The 22,544-nt window shown below is 39.3% G+C and overlaps 1 protein-coding gene across 5 annotated transcripts in view; it reads left to right on the forward strand.

The window, feature by feature from the left end:
* The window catches only part of ccser2a (coiled-coil serine-rich protein 2a), a 61,382-nt gene that overhangs the window by 21,537 nt on the left and 17,301 nt on the right, over positions 1-22,544 (forward strand). For 4 of the 5 annotated variants that reach the window (XM_038736916.1, XM_038736915.1, XM_038736919.1 and 1 more), the window contains exons 2-8: positions 646-2,133; positions 2,294-2,505; positions 14,566-14,659; positions 17,512-17,620; positions 17,750-17,930; positions 19,473-19,538; positions 20,170-20,292. In XM_038736916.1, coding sequence (XP_038592844.1) covers positions 687-2,133; positions 2,294-2,505; positions 14,566-14,659; positions 17,512-17,620; positions 17,750-17,930; positions 19,473-19,538; positions 20,170-20,292 — 2,232 coding nt within the window. In that variant the 5' untranslated portion in view covers positions 646-686. The remainder of the gene's footprint in view (positions 1-645; positions 2,134-2,293; positions 2,506-14,565; positions 14,660-17,511; positions 17,621-17,749; positions 17,931-19,472; positions 19,539-20,169; positions 20,293-22,544) is intronic. The other variant, XM_038736918.1, reaches the window with a different exon arrangement.

Raw genomic sequence — 22,544 nt, forward strand, 5'->3', positions numbered from 1 at the left:
TCGCAAGATCTTGTGGGATGAGATCTCGTCACGCCCCTAGTAATTGGTAATGTTGTTCCATCCCTTTTTAAGAAATAAAAAAGAGACAACAACACAACAACCAAAGAAATTAAGTCAAAGTGGCAGTGACAATTAAAAGGAGATTTATTGACAAAATACATACAACATACAACAAAGGTTATAAAAATATTTGTACCAAAAAGTACATTAGTTGAAAATAAACAAAACCAGGCCAAACTAAGGTGCCAGAAGAAACCAAAATACAAACAAAATACTATAGATTATTTATTATATAATAACTGTTTTTCTACAAAGAGAACTTAACCAAAACTTACAGAGGTGGCACCGACCAATAAACCTAGGGGGGGGGTAGAGACAGAAAGCAGGAAGAAAAGACAAGTCCTGCTTGACATGTAACAAACGGCTGGATCACTGTTTTGGACAGAGGATGACAGTGGTAGGGCACAATATTGGAATTATTTGATATCTCCTGCTTTATATTGTAAAAGAAGAGCTACTCAATGTCGCAGCTGTTCGGCATTAACAGAGTTTTAAAAGACTTTCCTACAAAGCTATTTGTCCTAAATCAAATCATGTACACTTAAATCTAATCCTCTCTTGTCTTTCTGTCTTTTCTTTCTCCAGTTGTGTGATTCCATGCTCCTACATGCCCTTGTTGGCATCTAATGGAAGAAAAAGCACCCATCAGGCCTGCCATGGTATCCAGATTGCCTAAGTTTGGTGGACGCTCCTCGACTGGTGGCGCTAGCCCCTTGTCAAATGGTTCCATACAGCCAGCTACCGCTACCCAGGATGTTAAGACAACTCCTCAAGGAACACACCCAAATGGCATAATCCGTGCCTCTCCGTTTTCCCTGAAATTGAAGAGAGAGGAGAGGACAACCACTTCTAGCCCCATCACCCCCACCAGCCCTGGGGATGGAGGTGAAGACAAGGCTCAGACACAGCTTCCCTCATTGGCAAAGGAGGTAAAAAACTGCTCTCCAGCGACGCCCAAGATGCGAAGATCAGGTTCTTTGATGGTAGCGGTCTCCAGTCCTAAGGCCATCCCCAAGCAGTCCTTGAAGATGAGTCCCAAAGTTGGAACCAAGCTAGGCCAAAGTCCACTGAACGGAGGTCCTAAAATGGGCCACAATGGCTCCAGCATTCCTGCTCAAACAGGATCAGAGTCTCGCCTTGTGCGGCCGAGGTTAGGATCTAGCTCTCCCAGAAGCAGCTCTCAAGACAGCCTGTCCCAGTCTAGTGACAGCCTGAAGAACTTGGCACTGGACAACATGGTGCGTTCAAACAGCTTCACTCATTTTAAGCAGATTCCCTCGCCCACCAGCCAGCCCATGACACGGTCCTTCTCTTTTAACCGAGCTGTGGAGCTAGCTAAGCCCCTGACCAACACTCAGCTCCGGCCACCTCGGAGTAGTTTCCTTAAACCCCCTCAGCTTAGCAATGGAAGAGTGGGTTTGGGTCTTGGAGGCCTGAATAGCAGCCTTGGAGGCTCAGGAGGTCTGGGTGGAGGACTTCAGTACAGTAGAACTCCTCCGGCTGCCTCCTCTCTGCCCACCCTCTCGACCCCTTCAGCACCCACTACTCCCAGCTCTCTGAGGAAGCCTCTGCTGCCCAGTTGTGTGCTGACCAAGTCATTGGGAAACGGTTTAGGCTACAGGCTGCCTCGATCCAGGCAGGCCAAGCAGCAGAAGACTCTTTTTCCAGGTAGGGTCAAGGGGGAAATCAGACCTTTGGTTGCCCCTGAATGTGGAGGCCATTTAGGAAAAGCAATAGACTTTGAGCGCACTAGTGAGGCTGACAAAACAGACTCACGGAGTGAAAGTGATGGAAGCTCTGGAGATGCAAGAGGAAAAGGAGGAGGGAGTGATGTGCTTAGGCAGAGCTCTGGCCAGGCAGCAGGCGAGACTCTGGAGGATATGTCCTTATCTTCTGCCTCATCTCTAGACAGAGTTGACATTAGTGAAGAGTTTCTAGATGACTTTGACAGTGTGGGAGATGTGTTCAGTGATGGGGACCTACCTGATAACAGGAAAACTGGCAGCAGTACTCAAACCCGCCTGCACAGCTTTCTCAGTGAGACCCTTGACTGGGAGACTATGGATCTGACAGGTAAAGAAACTGAATTAAAAGGAAGCTCAACAAAGTGCTTGTGTTATATTTGTGTCAGTTGTTAAGCCCTGGGTTTATAAATAAAGTAAAGCTCTACAAATAAATTATTATTATTATTATTATTATTATTATTATTATTATTATTATTATATATTTTCAGCAGGACATAAAGAAGAAAGCCCCATGCAGGACTCCCAAGGACCACTGGTGTCTCCAGAGCGGTGTAATGTCCTTCAAGCTTCTTCTGTGGAGCTGTCGCCTTCCAACAGCTCTGGTGGAACCTACATGTGGGATGAGGATGTCCTTGAGCCCTTTGTTGGGCCTGGGACACATCCATGTGACAGCTATGATGACTCAGAGCTCAACAGCATGGTGAGTCCCAGTTTCTAGCTTTTATGAATTTTGACATAAATGTGTTCAAATGTGTTAATTTGTTAAAAAAATTGGGTCTTTCTTTAAACAATTTTCAATTCTTCCTGCTGCTGTTTTGGGTTTCAGGAAAAAAATCCTAAAGGAAAAGGGTAACTCTTCAATTCACTTGTATCAAGAAAATGTATATGAATGTGATCATATAAGATATTAGCTTACTTATTTGGAGTCAGACAATTTTTCAAGTTAACAGTGATAAATACTGTGTTGCAGATTAATTGATAGTAAACTAACTTGTTTCAGCTCTAATATGATTTGAAGTAAAATTTCTCAGTTGTTTATATTGATAACTACACTGATAAGAAGGTAAGGACTTTTGTTGTCTGCCAACAAGCCCTCATGCTCTCCACTCCTCCCTTTATGCCCTCGCTTACTGGCACATTGCTCTGTATCATATTTTAGAAAGGGAAATGGGTGGAGGGCAGCCAGAACCCTTTAGCTATGATACGGCTAAGGCTAAAAACTTTAGAGAACAATTAAAGCTGTTGCAGCTTTACTGATTGGTAGTTGTCAAAGAATAGGCTTGTGTAACTGAGAAGTGGGGTAATTTTCAAATACAGTGTTTTTAAGAGGGAGATGGTTGAAACGAATGTGAAGGATATGACACCTTGAGAATGGTGTGATGCACATTATACAAATTGACTTCTTCTAACTTTTCCATGGACACGGACAGACAAGAGTTCATACATCAAACGACTAAAAAATATAGGCCTACAATAAACAATTTAAAAAAACAAATGTACTTAATGTTAGCTCCAGGAGCCAACCGTAGATTACCCTAAATCACACAGCATACTGACTCTACTCTACTCTAACTGAAAATCCCTGAAAATCCCACATGTGTGCCTACAGTCTGTATTGATTCAGTGGGTTAGATGATAGATAGAAAGATAAATAGATATTACTTCATTATATATACTTTGTTGTCTGTCCCAAAGCAGTGGCAGATTTTCTCCTTCGACAAGATGTTCAACACACATTAAAAACATACATAAACAGCAGCTGTACAGTGTCTATTTTATGTTGTTTTCCAGACTGATTATTGCAAAATGAACGACTTCTTTTTTGCGGGCCAGTGGAACTTCATATTGTCGGCCTGATGGTAGTAACTGGAAAGAGTGGTGGAGGGGGTGAGAGGGGTCCTCTGTGATCGGGATACTTTCCTGATCACAAAGCGGTTGTACAGTTCAGATAAGGGAGTTTGTGATGATCCGATAATCTTACTGCAGTGATTGATTGTGCGGGATAGTTTTGACATTTGTATGCCATGCAGTATCACTATTATAAATTATAAATTAATTTACAGTATTCTTCCGTAAACAATGGAGATTTCCTGTATTATGCAATCTTAACATCGTTCTCGGTGATCACCGTTCAGCCTTTGGCACTTTTACAGTGCAGAAATTAGTCTAGTGGCTTGCGGACTTTTCCTCTACTGATGGTTGAGCAATTTACATATTATTTATGCTTATTCTAAACTCGGTGTGTTAAGCCTTGCTTTACCGGGTCTGTGCTTGTAATATATTCACGGTGTCCCTGACTCTATACTGAATTTATACTTTTCTCACCATTAGCCTAGTTTATGTAACTGTGTCTCCCGACGGAACACCATGGTTGAATTTCAGCGTTATGTAATGTAAAGAGTTGTCGTCAACTTGAGTAGTTCACATGTCACCTGCTTTGCTCACACACGCACACACGCACGCACGCACACACACACACACACACACACACACACACACACCCGCACACACACACACACAGAAAACTGAAATTGTGCTGCTTGCTGCTGTCGTCCTCTCTAAGATGCTTTTTAAAGGTGATAATATTCAATTACAATTTCTTATTTCATGGGCTTTATAAGATAATGCATAATCATTAACAAAAATAAATCTTCAGTTGAATAAGTTCATTATGACCAAAATAATCGTGATTATGTTTTTTTTTTATTTGATAATTGAGCAGCCTTATAGTATTCTGTACTTGTACAGAATATGTACACCTGCAGGCCTTTTTAGCATGACACACTGCATAAGCCTTTAGTCAGTTCATTGTCCATTAATCAGTTCCACCACATAATAATTCTACTTTTCTTTTTTAATTAGGGATTAAACAAGCAGAACTAAAGCTGAAAAGGAAAGGAAGAGTTTTCTGCCAGCTCTCAATGCCAGTTTCATGCCAAGGCCTCTCTCTCTCTCCTTAGAGGAATGCTGACCTGGCCCCCAACTGTGTGTTAATTGCATCGCTGGCCTTGCTGTGGTTCTCTGTATTTCTGTACCAAGGCACCTGATCTCAGGAATGCCTAAAGAGCTTAAAATGAGCTGGATTAGGAACTGTATAACAAGCTTTGTGTGTATATGTTTACCATGTGATGTTGACACAAGCTCACTGGAAATAATGTGTTTATCTGATAATAATGGATCCGTAGCAACTACCAAAGCAATAAGAAAAGGAGGAGAGAGGTGTGTGTGTGCTGTGTGCATGCTCTTTCTGTATGTTCATTGCTGCTGTCAGTACAAGCTCACATGCCATAGGCGTGTCACATATCATCATGTGTGAGATTTGTTTGATGTTATGAAAAGGCAAAGTACTATTGACATTCCGTGACACAGGATCACAAAGAGGTGAAGTACAAGGTGGTTTTCACATGAATTGACGGCAGTTCTTGATATCATGTTATTTTGTAACTGAAATAGTGCAAAACAAGTATAGAAGTTGGACTGGAGAGATGTAAAGTCAAAATCCAGTGTTGTCTGTTTGTATTCTTGTCTTCAGAGTAAAACAGTAACAAGACTACTAGGTTGTGTTTAACGAGAGGATTTGTGTATGTCCACTGTGAAACAGGAGGCTGTTATAGTATCAGTGGCAGACATAATTCCAGCCTTTGGACAATGCTATGAAACTCAACATCATTAGATATCAGTGGAGAAATGACTGAATGCATTTTTGAACCTTGTGTGTAACCGTCCTGTGAAACATGTGAAAAGACATTTTTCCTGTTACCTTATGTTGAAAAGCTGCCAAAGTTATCTATAGCATAGTCATTTTACCCCTCTCAGTTATAGCTCTCCTCTTTCTTACCTTATGCACTGTGAGCAGCGAGGTACAAATCTCTGGTTGGAGAAGAAGGGAATAGTGATTGTCTTTGCTGGAAGAGAAGGGAAAAGTCTGATGATAGCTGCTGAGTGAGTTGCAGCTAGAGAGGAAAAGGGCAGAAGCAGAAAGAGAAAGAGACTTAGTGACTTATTGCTCATGTGTGAAGATCGGCTCAATGGGGAATCTGCCTTTGAGATATTTAACTGAGCTATTTGATTAGAGGAAATGAGCCCCACTCAGTGTAATTGGATGCACTGAGCTCACCCTATCCTATCCATTTTGCTGCTATTTCCCTTCTTTCTGTTTAGGCCACTCTCTTAATCATTCTTTCATTGTTCACTGAGTAAATTCTTCCTCAAAATGAGCTGAAAAAACCCCCACAAATAATATCATCCTGCAAAATGTATGTTGCCTGTAATGACAAATCAGTGTATATCACCGTTTGTTAGAAAGTAAAGCATCTGAAAAGCCTCCTGCTCTGAAGTAGATGCTGGAGAAAAAGAAATGCAGGGTAATTAGGCCCAATCTTAATGAGATATAAAAAGGCAAGGCATGCAATCATGAGAATGGAGGAGATATTTTTAGCAGGTTTATTTTGCTGTACTGCAGTGGCGGGCTCAGGCCACTTGGAGGCACTGTGCATCCTTAAGACAACACAGCATACGTGTGCTTGCTAGTGTTACTGGCTTGTGTGTCCCAGTATTTTTCTGGCTATATATGGCTCTATCTGCATTCTTATGTGTCTGTGCAAAATCAAGGAGTGGGCTACCTGAGCTGATAATAACATTCCCATGGTGCACCATGCCGCTCGGTACAGTAGCAGCTTTACAGAATTGGCATTGTGAAATGGAAGGCCACCTCTCACAGTGACTGTTAATGTTTCCCCCTCAGCACAATTTATCATGCAGTGCAACAGAGCACAATTTATATTTAAATGTATTTTGGTGTACTTGAGATTATTTATTTTATTTTGTCCTACAACTCACAAGCAATCATACAAAGGATAAGGAAGCTGTAACAGTAGGAATTCACATGCTAATAGATACTTTCAGATATTTTTAAGATAAGGGAGTGGACACAACATTTGATGCAGTGTATTACACTCAAGTACAATACCTCTGCCATACATAGAATCTCTGTGAAGAACAGACTTTGTAGGGTATTTTTGTCCTATAGGGTTGCTTTTATTTTATAAGTATAGCTAAAAATTTGTCATCCCTTTGTATAGGATTTACAAAATATTAGGCCCACCTTAGACATAATAAAATTTAAGACATAGAACATAGCAAACTATGGCATCATCATATCTCTAAATTCAAAATTCTTGTTAATCTCATTAGTATTACATTAACCGTCTCAAATGTAGCGTTGAGTGCATTGCAATATTACATGGTAATTAATTACATTATCATCACAATTGAATTTTTCTTTATGGTCACATTTAAATGGATGAGTAATTTGGAATTAGAATTATCTTAGTTAAGATGAAGTTTTATGGTAGGTGTTTGGTTGGAACTATTTCCTTAAGAACTTTGCTGTACTAATTTCATTATCCATGTGTTATGGAGTTTCTCTCATTAGAAGATATTTCCCTTGAAATTACAGCCCAGTGTCCCTCCTCACAGCAGAAAACCTCGCATGGAAAATGCCTGAATGTGTACGCTTTGCCATATTCTTAATTTAGTTTCTCCTTTAGATGTTTTATCCATTTTGCCTACTCCCATCCTCTTTTCTAACCAAACTGCTTGTGGTTCTGTAATCCTTTGTTTTCTCCCTTTGCTTCCTCGGAGCTGCAGAGTTACCGCTACCTCTTATCCCTGATTTATTTATCTTTCCTCTAATTTTAGGCTTTTGTGGAGCCAGGTTGACAGGTCAATTCATTAGTGTTTAAATGAGTGAGGTGCTTAAGCCTTTTGTCTGCAGAGTGCTTAGCCATCTATGGAACATGCTGCCAGCGAACCGGCTATGCTGTTGCATTAATGAGGCTTATAGCTCACCTGCTTTTGTTTGTCTTGATTTTAAATTGACAGCAGCACCCCTTAAAGGTAAACAATGTTTTGTGTGTGCTTGCTAGTAGAGACCATCACACACACAAGATTTTGCTTGTAATGATGGTGGTCTAAGTCATTCCCAGAATTATACTCTATACCTTAATAATCATAAATCATGACTCTCTGTAGTTTCCGACCACAGTCGTGACCTATTATTTTACAACGGGTTATTACCATGATGCCTTTTATAACCACTTCATCTCTACTGGAACTCACATTTTGTAAATCTTTAAGTGGCTGCTTAATGGGGCCCTCCTGTGAAAGATAAAGGTAATTACATATTAGCCAATTTGCAGGATATACGCAGTATAATCAGTTTATTGACTATATTTTACTTGCAGTTACATGATTGACCATGATAGGCACACTCCACACAGTGCACATTTTGCTGTAACTTTTTGTTGCTTAAATGTTGTACAGCGAAAATAAATGAGAACATTATAGTGTTTTGTGAGTGTAATCCCATTTTAGACAGGATTTACAAAAAATAATGTTCCAGGTCGTCGATTAAACTCAGCTACTAAGTGAGTAAAAGGAACTTTAACTAAACACAGATGGCAGATTTAACTTTTTTCTTTTTTGTAAGCATCACCACTGCCAGACAGTTAATAACTGGAGAAGTGGCACTTTGAATGATTTTCAGTATGTATGCATGTGTGTATACACACACACACACACACACACACACACACACACACACACATACATGCATTATACCGCTACCTAATAGTAACTGTTCTTCTGATCCAGTGTTAATTTTAATATAGTAGATAATTTATGACGTTGCAAATATGTGGACTGCACATTTCTATGAACGTTAGTTTGACATTATATTACATTATTAGCCTTTGAGTTTTCAGAAGACACTATTTTACACAGTATATTACTGTATTGCTCAATGTAGCTAGTACTGACATTTGAAGCACTTTCAGATTTAATTTGTTGAATGTCTTTCCCCTTCATGTACAATTCAACTTGCAGTATTCTCTTGTACATTTCATGCCCCTTATGATATTTTAAATAATAATGTAATTCAGTATCTAGTCTTTCTTGGATAGTTGGTCTTTTCTTCCTGATGATACCCATTGGTACCAACTCTGTCCATTTTGCTAAGGTTCAGTATACAGCCAGAAATATAGAGGTGGAATGAAAAGGAAGTTTGACAGGAGAGAAGGAGATCTATCTATTGTGGTTTTGAAATTTTTATCAGATTTGAACAAAATGTTCTTTTGAATGTGGCACAAATATGTTTGGGTTGGCTTTATTTACAACTATGGGATTTACATCATTGGCATACACAGTAACTCTGTACAGTTTTTCATTTTTGCCTTTTTTGTATCATACAGATGAAAACCACAAGGAAATGAAAAGTGACGAGCATAAAGATCCCAACTTTTTACTTTACTTTGTAAATTATGTACTTGTTCAAAGCAATTAAAACAAAATTAAACTTACTTACATTTTTAATAATTAATAACAGTAACTACACCTTACCACAAGTTAAACTTAAAAACACACCCTTTTGTCTTATAAAACAGTGCATTGTGTAAACAGCACAGAAGCCTAAGTTGTTTGCTTGTTTGGCATTGAGTGCAGCAGGACTCCTGTGTTGACATAGTCGGTTTTTATCTCTAAGGTCAGTTTCTTTAGTTTTCTTATGTGGCTTTTTTGTCAACAACACGTAGACATCTTAAGCACCAAATGAAATGGGGAAGAGATAATGCTGGGAAAACATAATGCTGATTTTAGGGTTTTCTAACTCTTATTTTGCTCAGCTCTGCAGCTGCCATCACTCATTCAACAATTTCACACAGCATGCCTCTTCCGCACTTCCTCTGTCTTTCTCTGAATATCTGCCTGTGTATAGCATAAATCAACAGAAATAGAGAGGATGTTACCATTAGTTTGCACTATCATTGTTGTCAAATGTGGAGGAGGAAGTAATCAAACCTTAAGCTAAACAAAAATACATTCTAAAATATTAGTAGTAAACGAGTGTGAACGAATACTTAAGTAATATAAAGTATGGCCCTTTACATTATTACTGCTGTATAGTGTAGGGCTGGGATTTTCATTCACCTCAACTGAAGAGACACTAGCTTTTTGATAAGACACTAGCTCCCTGTTTCCCTGCTTTGTAAGTATATTCTGCTTTATCACATTTTAGTAGGACGCAAACTCAACATTTCCCCCGTGAGTTTCACAGTAAAAGCCTGGCAGTTCAGGGGGTAAAGAATATTACCTTCCTGTTCCTGGAAGGCTTTAACTGTGAAAGTGTTGTTTCATTTTCTCTGACTAACTGTAAAGAAGTAGAATTGATCAGATTTAATCAGTGATTATAAACTCCCCCCCCCCCCCTGTTATGAAGTGACACCAACAACAGCAGAGTGATTGGAATGACAGTGTTGTGCTGTAGAAGTACACAGGAAGCAATTTGACAAATTTACTATGTGAGCCATTTTACAGGATGCTGAGTCTTACTTACTACATATTTCTTTCAAAATTTGAGACCTTACCAATACATGTTTTTGTCGATAGTTTGTGGTATATGGTGGTATATTTTACTGTTTTCTTTTGTATCTTACCTTCCTTTATGCCCTCCCACTCTATACTGACAGGATGCTTATTTAAGTCAAGGTTGAAAGGGAAGAGAATAATAGAATAAAAATCCAGTCTTTTGTTATGACGACATACATTTCTCAAACGCTCTGCGCCCATAGTAGAAACTTAATTTTCCCTGTAAAAGCCAATAAGAAAGATAGATAGATAGATAGATACATAGCTAGATATATTCACTTTCACATCCTCCCCTGATGCAGCCCACAAGACCTATACGTATTTTATAGTGGGTGTTTCAGATTAAGATTATCCTATATTCCACACATTTTACAATAGTCAAATCAAGTAAGACAGACTGAAAATTGACTTTTTGTTGAAAAACGGTTTTAGTTCAACAACTGCAAATGAGTCTGGTGAATAGATTACAATGACATCAGGAAATAACAGGGGTAGAGGACATACCCTCCATCAAACCAAGTAGTGGTGCTAATGTTACACAGGAGATATATACTCCATACACTCACACTCACACTCACACACACACACACACACACACACACACACACACACACACACACACAGAGCAATAGAAGCTGAGCATTTTACCATCAAACCCAGTCTATTTCTATGTAGGATATTATTTTGTAAAGTATTTGACCTTCAAAAAACTAATGATTCTGGAAAAATATTTTGTATGTTGATTTCTAGCCCACCTCTCTGATAGAGCAGCTCAACTGAGATTTCATTTGAAACCAATGGAAAGGTACTGGGTTGAAAAAAAAATGCCTTACTTCATGTGAGACAAAAGATTAGCCAAAGACAGTGATGTCTGAGAAGAAGTACAGTCAGTCTAAAAACGTCTCCCTGGCACTTATTGATTTTGCACTTTTACTCAGGCTAAGGTTTGCGGTGTTTTTGAAGTCGTTTGATTGAACCAAAAATGAGCTGCTTATTTCTGCCTTTTTTGTCTCATTGTGTGCCATAATGCTAATTTACATTCAACCCACGAAAACCCATTTCTACCAGAGATTTCACAATGATGCTCTTGAAGAAAGCAGTGGGTAGAATTAAGGTTTCTGTAATGAGCTTTTATTTAGCTTTGTATCTCTGTTGTGCAGACAGCTGGGCCATTTGAGGGTAAACTGTCAGACTGAGAGAAGTTCAGTCTCAAAACTTTCCCAGTGATTTTGAAGTGTTTGATCCAGTCGTGTTTGTTGGAAAATTCAGCTGATGTTATGTTGGGAACAGAGATGTGCATGTAGAGTATGCTGGAAGACCTTGCCTTTGCTGTTACGATTCTGAATGCTGCTCATGCCACAGGGTTTGTATTGATGTCTAAGATAAATTGAAAATGCGCTTCATGTATCGAATTCATGTACTGCTACAACTCATATCATTATTCCCTTAGTAAGAACAAGTACAACTGCAACATTTTAATTGGCTCAAAGCTGCTGTTCAGATGCATTTTAATAAAAAAGTATTGAACTACTACTGTTGAATTCACAGGGTCCACTACTCACTTATAGCATGTTTCAACATCTTGCTCAGCAAATATTATGTCAATGCACAGGACACACTGAATGTTCCTACTGAATATTTGCTGTTATGTAATTTCAGTAATTAACCTAAGCCCAAGGTGTGGTTTTTCCTCATAAATTACTACTTTAGATTGTGTGAAGACTTGTTGGCATCATCCGATTCACCACTTACATGCGCACACACACACACAACTGACTCATTCACTCCTCTACTGAGATTAGCCAGGATTTTCTCTGCGCTAAACTGTCCTGCCAGTGTGAACTGTAATTTCCTCTCAAGCTGCACACTGTAACAGAGACAGTCCGAGAAAGGCAGAGACAGAGAGTATGTTGTGAATGATGCTGGAATGACGAAAAGCCCTCCAAAAAATTGTTATCGAGTGATTTAGCGCTACTTTTAGTTATTCATCTTTTGAATGTTATTGAATTGATACTCTACAGGGTACAATACAGTATTGCAAGGAAACAGAGTGGCTGTAGTTCAGGTGGTGAAGCGGGTTGGTGGTTCAATCCCTGGCTCCTCCTGTTAACAAGTTGAAGAAAATGAACCACAATTTACCCATGTGCAAAATGTGAGGGGAAAAAATGTAGGTTGCTATGAACATAAGCAAGAACAATGTAACATAAAATTTAGCTTACACTACAATACTATCAAAATACATTATACACAATAATAATGGTGACATGGGCGATTTTGCAATATGTCGGGAGCAAATACACTAGATGTGTAGACACTTCACTTCATCCTTACATACCTAAGTGTAGGATTTTGTACTGAACTGTGAGTTTTGTCCAACACCACATAGTGCAGATCAGTGTCTGAGAAAATACAGTGTAGGCTGATGTAGACTTGCAGCTGATGCTGTTTTGCTGCGTTCATTGTGTGGCTTGTGTGGAGTATAGAGGGTGAGTCTTTTTAACACACACACGCGCATGCACGCACGCGCGCACACACAGGTGATCTGTCGGACTGCTGAAATGTTCCAGACTTGTCTGGAGGCTAGGAAGAATGTGCTAGTTATGCATCACAGTATTGCAATTTTGATGCCAGAAAAAGAGAACATTGCTCCCAGTGATACTACTCTGGTTAAATAAATGTAAAATGTAAAAACAATTAGGGTGAGGTATTGCTTATCAAATATTTGGTCCGACCTATTGTATTAAAATGTTTTTAATCAAAAGGTTGAAGGTATAATGTTTGAGACAATAGAGCAGCAGGGTAGAATGGGAAAAGAAAGACTGAAATCTGGCAGAATAAAATGTATGAGACAGGTTGATTTGTACTTCAAACAACAAAGATTCCACCCACATCTTAGTTGATAGTATTTGTCTGTTTTGTTTATTCTTTTTCCTTCATTATTCCTTATTCATTAAGACCCAAAAACTGAGTACCAGTCAGTTATCGTGCAACACATGAGATTTTCTATAATGAGTAATTTTATGCTTGTGTCTTCTCGTCAAAGCCCTGTCAATTTAGTTTCGTGAAGCACAAAATTGCCTTGAAAAATAAAGCTTTGAACTATTGATTCATTGCTTTGCTTTTGGGTATGCTTTGAATTATTCGGTAGACAGAAGCGCAGCAGTCAGACAAACTGCATATTCTGAGGCTGTTATGAGAAGTGATTGTCATCTGTATTATCGTTTGTAATTGTGTGAGATTTTTCCAAAAGCCTGTTCTGCTATCTGTGTCTGGATGTAAAGAATAATCTGTTGTTGAAGCTGTTGGAATGAGACAATCATGTGAAACAGTATTATAGTAAAAAGTCAATGATGGTGCTTATTAAATTGTTATTGTTCAGTCATAATGAAATTAAAAATATCATCCATAATAATTTCAAGTGTCCATCTTGGCATTCTGTTCTGTATAATATCTATTAAAGTTTCCCAAAGGTAGTGTTCATGGTGTGATTAGATAAGGTTACATTGCAGAGCTGTTCCTGGTATTGTGTTAAATTCCTGTACATTTATGTAGCCTGCCAAATTGGATATGTTATATCACAGTAACATAAATGAAATCTTTGTGTGCTGACATTTTAAGGTTTTTACGTCCCATAATATATTCTGGTGTGTATCAACAAAAAGCTGCTTTTTTGTTGCTAATACCAAACCACGTACAGAAAGATCCTGATTTATGTCAAATCAAAATTTAACAGGGGTATGTAAACACCTGTTCCTGAGTAAACGCAAAAAGAGGTTGCATCTGTATATGTGTGCATTCTGTTTTTTGTTTCTGAATCTATGCAGAGTATCATGTATCTCTGATGTCTAGAGTAGTGCTAAACAATTCGAAACCGTAATATGACCTACCGCAATTTTCAAATCACATGAGGCGCAATATTTATGAAAGGCAAAATGTGCATCAAAATACCATTTTAAATTAAATATTGTTGTGTTGCCGAGATGTCCTGGCCTACACATCATATTCTACAGAGTTAAGAAAACATCTTTGTTTGGTACAGATCCTCGCAAAAGTCTCACCATAATCATTTAAATATGTTTTTCAATGAGTGATTATGTAAAAATGATCATTCCTTCCAGTATTGCAAATCATATCGCAATTGCAATATTATTGCAATTAGATATTACTATTATAGGTAAAACTAGATATTTCTCTCCCAGCAATTGGTCTTAAAGAGCAAAAACACCTTTTCCCAGAGGCAGAATGATATAATGACTCTAATGCACTCATAATGTACCTGTAATGCTATCTAATGCCTTACAATGAAGTGAATGTTACCTGTGATTTTCGTGGTTTTCAGGATATCCTGAACAACCTGGACCCTCCGGGAACCGGAGAGTTGGACGATGATGACCTCATGCTAGATATGGACCTCCCAGAGGATGGCTTGCATGGTCAGCAGCACACACAGACACACACACATACACACACAACCATTTATGTAATTGCAGTTATCCTACACAGGATTTATAATTTGTGAGGTTATTCTGTGGCCATGGCAAATGCTTCAGTTTCATTTAAGCAGACACCTCCAGCAAAACTGTTCTGATCATAATTGTAAATTAATGCTTTAGCAAGGTCTGAGCATCCTATTTCCAGCAGTATCCCTTTATGGCATATAATGTCTTGAATAAATTGAATCCTGCCTTGCCTTGGGTAAAGATGTGCCTCTGCAACATCCATTTAAATCTTTTAATGGACACCTTGTTGTCTATTATGCGCTGTTACTCTTTTAATGTTTGGTTGCTGAAGAGTTATTAAATTACAGCTCCACCACTGCCACACAATAGGCCTTGAATGACAGCTAGGCAGCTGACTTGGAGAAGTATTCAGCCAGCTGAAACAGAGCCTGTCTGGCTCTGTATATATGAACAGATGCATATACAGGCTTAGTAGGAGCAGGGTTTGCATTGATTGCCTTGACAACAGCAGTATGCTGTTAGCATGATTAGTTAACTACTTACTATTCCAGATTACAGCACCCACTCCCATCTTGATAAAAAATCTATTGAAGTCTCAGGAGTTTTCTCTGTTACCCGTTTTTACTTTGTAAATGTAATCAATTACCAATCAGTAAAATGTCTTCTTTGTAGGTGTTAAAGGTAATCAGGTCACATTATTACCACATAATAATCGTGTTGACAACGTCAGTATGGATTCATCAGATAGTGTGTGTCACATATACGAGAGGAGGAGGGGAGAGGGAAATAGGGGTTGCGGAATACTGACCTCATCTTTCATGAAATATAATGAATTCTAGGAAATTAATTTTCCCTCGTCAGTCCTGAGGCCAGCCCTGTCAAAGTACCAATCATTGATTATGTGTTTGACACAGACAGGCTTGGTATGTATAAACAAGCACCACAAAATGCAATATACAGAGGGCACGGCATGGACATGGATTGGAACAATCACAATCATGTTCAGATTTTGTTGAAACTGTTTTAGAGAGGCGTTGATTCAACTTTATGGTCATTTTGGAGGATGTCGATTGTGGTGCTGTTGAATTGTAGTTTGTTACACAGGGAGGTATTTCTAAAATTACAGCCTCCAAAATGACCGTTAAGTTGAATCAACGCCATTCTAAAACAGCTTCAACAAAAAAACGAATATTACAACCTTCATGAAGGTAGAATTTATTACAGCCTGTTGTATTAGAGCGCATTAGCTTGACTAGGTGTACCTAATAAACCTTTCACTGGGTATAAATTACTGAGGCAGCTTTAGACTGACCCTGATATCATGCTTTAGTCTGTAAACAGTGATCGCCTTGTTTTTTGAGAGACAGGAGACAGAGAGAGAGAGAGGGAGAGGAATGTTCACTCCAGAGGAATGTTATTTAGAGTGTCGTCCTTCCTACTCCTTTTCGGGAAGTGGCCATATTTATAGTGCTCTATGTCATGGCTAGAGCTAGAGTCATGAGAGGCAGAGTGAAAGCACAGAAGTGTCCAGTTAGACCCAGCCCACAGGGCAGGCCCTGAGATGTGGGATAGGGTAGGGTGTTTTCCCCCTACCAAAGACACACTGCCACAGAACAGGAAGAGGGGAAGTAGAGTATAAAAAAAGGTCCCATGACAGGAGAGAGGCCCCAGCTTTTCTCCCTTGACTGCCTCTGCTTGGATACTAACCAGCCACCTCAGCTGCACTCTCACCACCACCACAGTCATCTCTCCCCAGTTCCAGTTCCTTGGGAGTTCCCAGAAAAACAAAGCTGTCAACAAAGACAGAACCAGGCAGGCTGGGAGCTGTGTTGACTTTCTCCCTCTGGCCCTTTAACTGCTCACCCAGCTGACTGGACACCGAGTCATTTCTCTTCACTCTCTGTCTGAGTTTTTCTGCCATTATGGATTGTTTTTTCCAAGTTGGAATATATTCCGATTTTATTACATTTTAGAGGGCGTTTTATGAGCTGAACAGGAGTTATTGAGAGCGCTCAAGTTTCCTGGAATGTAACAGTTAAAATGAAACCGGCTGTCTGCTCCTGTGCTATGTGGTGACACTAAGGGTAAAGTATTTTAACCACCACCACTGCATTCTTTGGATTGGGTCTTTCAATCTGCCAATATTTATTTATCTATCCCTTTTTTCTCTCTTTCTCAATTTGCTATATAGAGTCAAGGGTCCTTTTGATTTCCTGTGGGTCGCGCTCTGTTAGTTGTCAATTTTGTTGCGGCCATGGTTCATTTCACAGCTATATGCTATTGAGTGTTGCCAAATACTGTGTCCTTTTACCTCCTTGAAAATGAAATGGCCTGCCACTGTGTGTGTGAGAGCATGTTTGCATCTGACGGTGGAGACAGTTGAGAGAAATAGAGAATGAGATAGATCAGGATTTAAATGCATATTCTAGAATAGAGTATTTTATATATACACAGCAGTATTTTAGCAGTAGCACTTTTTGTGTTGTGTGTGTGTGTGTGTGTGTGTGTGTGTGTGTATACCTTAGAGTGGCAGAGAAAATAAAGAAAAACAAATTCCATTATTTGCTAAATACTGCTCATCTTTAACCACAAACACGTACTAGTTTTACACAAATAATAGCAGAAACAGAAGTGATTTTCTTGAACCTTTGTTTCTTTTTGTGCATCTATACTGCACCTACAGTATATCAACAACACTGATATACAACACTGGTGTGATAGCATTGTTTATATGCTCTTTAATCTCTCACTTGCATCCTCTCTGTTTCAGACATTCAGGCACTTAAGTTTCTTTTACTCTAGCTCACCTTCTCTTCCCTATACAGACACTGACAGGATGTCCCACATTGAGCGCTCAGAGAGGGCTGGTCGGCAGTGGCAGCGACGTAAACACCACCGCTGGAGTGGACCAGATAACTTCCACAGTGATAACAGGTTGGTTGGGCTTGAAAGATTTTTTAAAAATTTCAAGAAAAGAAGTAAAAAGTATTAATTAAAAACATAATTAAGTCAACATCATTCTGTTTTTCTATCTTTCTCTCTGGCTATTTGTCTCTATTTCAGGGCCCATGTCTTCCAGCACTATGATGGTCTGAAGGCTTCAAGGATCTCTTCACGGCCCGTCCCCACTGAAGACAGACAGCATCGCTACATGACGATGCTGGATGACCTCACACTCGAACACATGACCCAAGACTGCAGCTCCCTCAAGAACCAGCTGCTCAGGCTCAAAACGTTACTGCAGGTTAGATCCAGATTTGCAAAAAGATGTGAACGAACACAAACTCATATGCTTACCAAAACTTGCACACTCTTACACATATGTATGCACATACTGTACAGTACTACAGGACATTAACACATATATATATTTGGTAGGTTCATGCACATACACATACACTGTATGTGTTCATTATGTACTGTCCAGTGATAGAAAACTCTGTGACGCTCATATGTCTGTCATCTGTCTAATGCTGTTGCATCACCCTTTGAATGAGTCACACACAAATAACATGCCAGTCATGTCACCACTCCCAGGCTTTTATTTTGGTATTATAATTAGACCACATACTGTGAATTTCCACGATTTGGAGTTTGATTTCAGCTGCTGCTTTGTCTATTAAATACAGCTTTATATTATTTTACTAGAGGGTTAATTTTGAATAATCTTCTTAGGTTTGTCAGGTGTTCACTGCATCACTGTCCTCAGGTGTTCAGCATGAGCAGCATTTGTGGGGTTTTTCTCAGGTTATTAGATGCTCTGGGCTTCCTTCTTTATAAAGTATATATCTGTGCTTGTGTGGAACTCTTAATAGATCGTTTTCCGTAAGTACGTCAGTCAGAGAAATCCATTTAATGGGAAGAAAGAAAGGTTGACAGAGGAAGTAGAAGAGAGAAATAAAAGATCCCAGCTATAGAAATGTGCTCTTACATATGAGATGAACACACCAAAGCCACACTCCTACAAAACACACAACCCCATCTTGGAAATTGCCAAAATGCACGGAGGCACTTCACACTATGAAAAAAAAATGAAATTATCTTGAATGCCTTGACTCAATTTACCCTCTATAGCATAAAAAGTGTTATTTGCGTTTGCACTTAAATCAAAGGTCCCATTCAGATGTGTTCATTGTGCTCACTTCAATTAGTCAAACACTTTGGCTGTATAGCCTGAAGAGGGAAAATATTTCTCTTGGCCCATTAGTTACTCTGCTCTTAATTGTGTTTTTTTAGTATGATGTTGAGCTTAAGGCAGCAATGGTAAAAGGAGCCTCCAGCCTTGTTGAATCTTAAGTGATCTTTGCTTTTTTGTGTCATGCTAGTTTTAAAGAAACTAATCTACCTGAACTGAATGAGGAGCAGGTAGAATGTAGTGTTGAAATAAAATGTATATTTCAAGTAGTTGACTGAGCATCTATCGACAACAATTTGTTAATTTTTAAAAATGTGAGGATTCACTTTTCATAAAATTTCAGGTTATTGTGTGTACATGATACAATCCAAGAATGTAAGTGGAGTGTTGCACTGAATATTCTGTGTTGTTTGGTAAAAAAAATCACCAGTGTTGCATTTATTAAACGTATTGAATTGAATACTCAAAAACATACTTACTAACTCTGCCTCAGGTATCTAACATTGGTAGCTGATAGTTCAGGGTCAGGAGAGCATATGTGCTAAAGAGTAAACTTATTAACTTTGCTCTTGAGGCCTGCCTAAGGCAGTTGTCATTGATCCAGCTCACTGTGTACTCTGTGTCTGTGTGCGTTTGTTTGTTTGTTTCCAGCTTGAGGATACAGACTCTGAAGCAGATGTTCCTGAGGAGATTGAAGATAATACCACTGCATCACAGGTAAGAAACTGTTACCTTAGATTTATAGCAGTGAACGATTGGACATGCTGTATATATACAGTATATTTTTAAAATTTTTCTCCATTTTCAAACCGAGGTAGTCCACTAGAACCTACAGTATTCATAATTTTCACGTGATGTCACATTCCAAGGAAAACACTCCCTTGGAGGGCAAAAAAGACATTATTTTCCGATGCCCACCAACCAGGAAGCAAGTGACACACTGTTACCTTGTTTGTTACTTTTGCGTTGCCAAAATGCTGGGTGGTTGTTGTGCTTTCAGATGCACTAATCGAGGAGGAGACAAGCCTGAGCTGTGTTAGGTGAGGTAGGTGAGGGATTCCATAGAAGGTAAACGTAAACATTACAGTCGAGTGCTGGCATGGACCTGGCGGTTTTTAACATCAGAAATACGGCAGGGGGTGCTTTATATGGATCGCAAGTGCCCAAGACTCCATATCTATCTTTTTCTTGACTTGAGAGGTGATCCAAATAAAATTTATCGGCTTTTGCGGCGTCTCTACGAGGGAGTCCGGTGTGAGCCACTATCTTGGTCTGTTGTTTTGCCCTCCAGGTCACTGCCCATGTCAAGTGACTTAAAACTGAATACTGTATGTGTGTATGTTTTCAGTTGGAGGAGCTGATTAAGGAAGTGCAGGTGCTCAGAAAGGAGCTGAGGAGTCGAGACAAGACCATTGCTCAGCTCACATTACAGTGTCAACAGCTACAACAACAACATCAGCGGAAAGAAATGGTGAGTTGTTGTGAACAGGACTTATACAAGTCTGAAAAAGGGACTGTACCATATGGGGAGAAATATAGAAATATATACAGTGTAACCATTCAAGTCCAGAAATACATTGTCCCCCTGCCTGAGGTTTAGGACTGTGGCAGAATTGTATGGTCTGGCAGAGTACATGCCAAAAACGTCTACAGGTGCTGGATTGAAAAACAACTTGAAGTAAAAAGATCCCCACACTGTCCTGATAACCCCCAGCAAATTTGACAATTGCCAAATAGGTTTGACAACGCCTCTGTTGGATCAAAACGTTGCTCTCTTATATTAAATTAGCTGGGAGCTATGAGCACAGTGTGCTGATCTTTTGCAGAGCATGTGAGTTATTACTGGTGTCAATGTCTGTTGTTTGATGTTTTAAAGGTATTAAATATAGTATTTTTATTTGAAGTATGAGTCATTAGGGAAATTAGGCACAGACAAGATCATGGCTGAGAGGATTGGCAGCATGTACAATCAAAAATTTATCTCATTGGGCAACAAATGAACCCTCTATCTTTTTCTTGTCAGGAAAAAAAGGGAGAAACATCAGGAAGAGCAAAAGAGGAGCCCTCTGTTAGGAGGGACAGGCATGCAATTAGTTTTGTATATACTGAATGGACAGAAACAGAATGACAGTATTAGATAAATTCCGTGCAAATACCAGACAAGACCTTGACAATGGCCGCAAATGCATGGTTTAGACTACATGTTATCTCAACAGAAAGTATATTTGCTGTTACGAAATGTTATGAAGGAGCTCCACTGTAGGGAACATAACAGCATCCTCTTTATGATGCAAAACTTTGAAATATAGTGTACATTTAAAAAAAAAAAACATTCTATGAATAAGTCTCAGAATAGTCATAAATATGGTGACGCTCAACACTGATAGAAAGTAAATGACCAAGGCTTTTACACTGTGTATGTCCGTGCAACATAAAGAATAGCAATACAGGGTCTTTGCCAACTACAGTAATCCATGATCGGGCCATGTGTTACATGAGCACTTACAAATGGGGCAATAGTAGCTCCATTGCTCATGTTTAGCTTTCATGTGCTGCAAGCATGTGGCTTCTAGTAGTTCACCAATACTCTGAACAGATCTGAGATATAGTTAAGCATGTCCTTCCCTTGCCTTTGTTTAATCCAATTCCAGATTTTTCAGATCTTATAAAGAGAGAAAGCATGACAAGAAGGAATAGGATATACAAAGAGGGGAGAAATGATTTTCTGTAAATGTAACCAACCTGTGTTTTATAGGATATTGAAAACAGAGAAGTATTTAAAAACAGACAGTGTTGAAGGGAAGTGGTACATGTACAGATCCACCATTCAGCCATCCAGTGGGTGCCTACCAATAACCTTTGTTCTCTTTGTTTTTTGCTGGCTCCATCTCCACTCTTAACATTCATTAGTGTCTTGACCAGGCTCCCTTGTTAGCCAACAACCGTATGCTTTGCTGACATTATTCAAATCCCCACTGTTTTGAAAATACCAAAATGTGGCGTGTCCGCCAGCCTCCCTGCCTCTATCCAATTATAATAAGCACCCACCCACTGCAGGTTCTTCAATCCAGCACATTGTTGCACCATCACCCTTGACAAGCGAAGAGAGTAAGAAAAAGCTAGGACATATTTTCAGATCTGACATTAATGAGTGTAGAGGCGGAAAGAGTGAAGATGTTGGGGGAAGTAGATAAAAGTTAAAGTAACAGATATTTACTCTGCTGTTTCATTGTTGAAGCACTCAGCGGGCACGCAAAGTTAGGTTAGAGTAATGCTGAAGAGGGTTTGTGTTCTCGTGGTCTCTGATGTCCCCGCAGTACAGAGTTGAATAGTAGTGAAGCCAAAAAAACAAACGCATAAGGCTTGAATCAGTTGAATGTGCTGACGAACCCTGCATTGTTGGTTGTTAGAAAATAACAATTCGAACAACACCGGTTCAGAGTTTGTATAGAGTCTGACAGTCATCTAGTTTGTATTGGTGTCCAGAATTTATTTTTTTAACCTTTATTCAGGGGAGCTTCACTGAGCGGAAGCCTCTCTTTTGCAAGAAGGCCCTGATCACATTCACACCTGGAAGCTGCCCAGTACAACCACAGCCTGGTCTGCTGGCCACTAAGCAGGCTAAGCTGTTGGGGTGCTCTTGCTATAGGGCACCTCAGTGGTGGTAAATGAGGGAGGGCAAACACTGCTTGGTTTACTTTCCACACCCAGGTTTTATCCTGC

The sequence above is a fragment of the Micropterus salmoides genome, unplaced genomic scaffold (genome assembly GCF_014851395.1).
Source record: "Micropterus salmoides isolate LMB-PRFRI ecotype aquatic unplaced genomic scaffold, ASM1485139v1 Ms_hic_scaffold_22, whole genome shotgun sequence".
In the NCBI taxonomy this organism is placed as follows: Eukaryota; Metazoa; Chordata; class Actinopteri; order Centrarchiformes; family Centrarchidae; genus Micropterus; species Micropterus salmoides.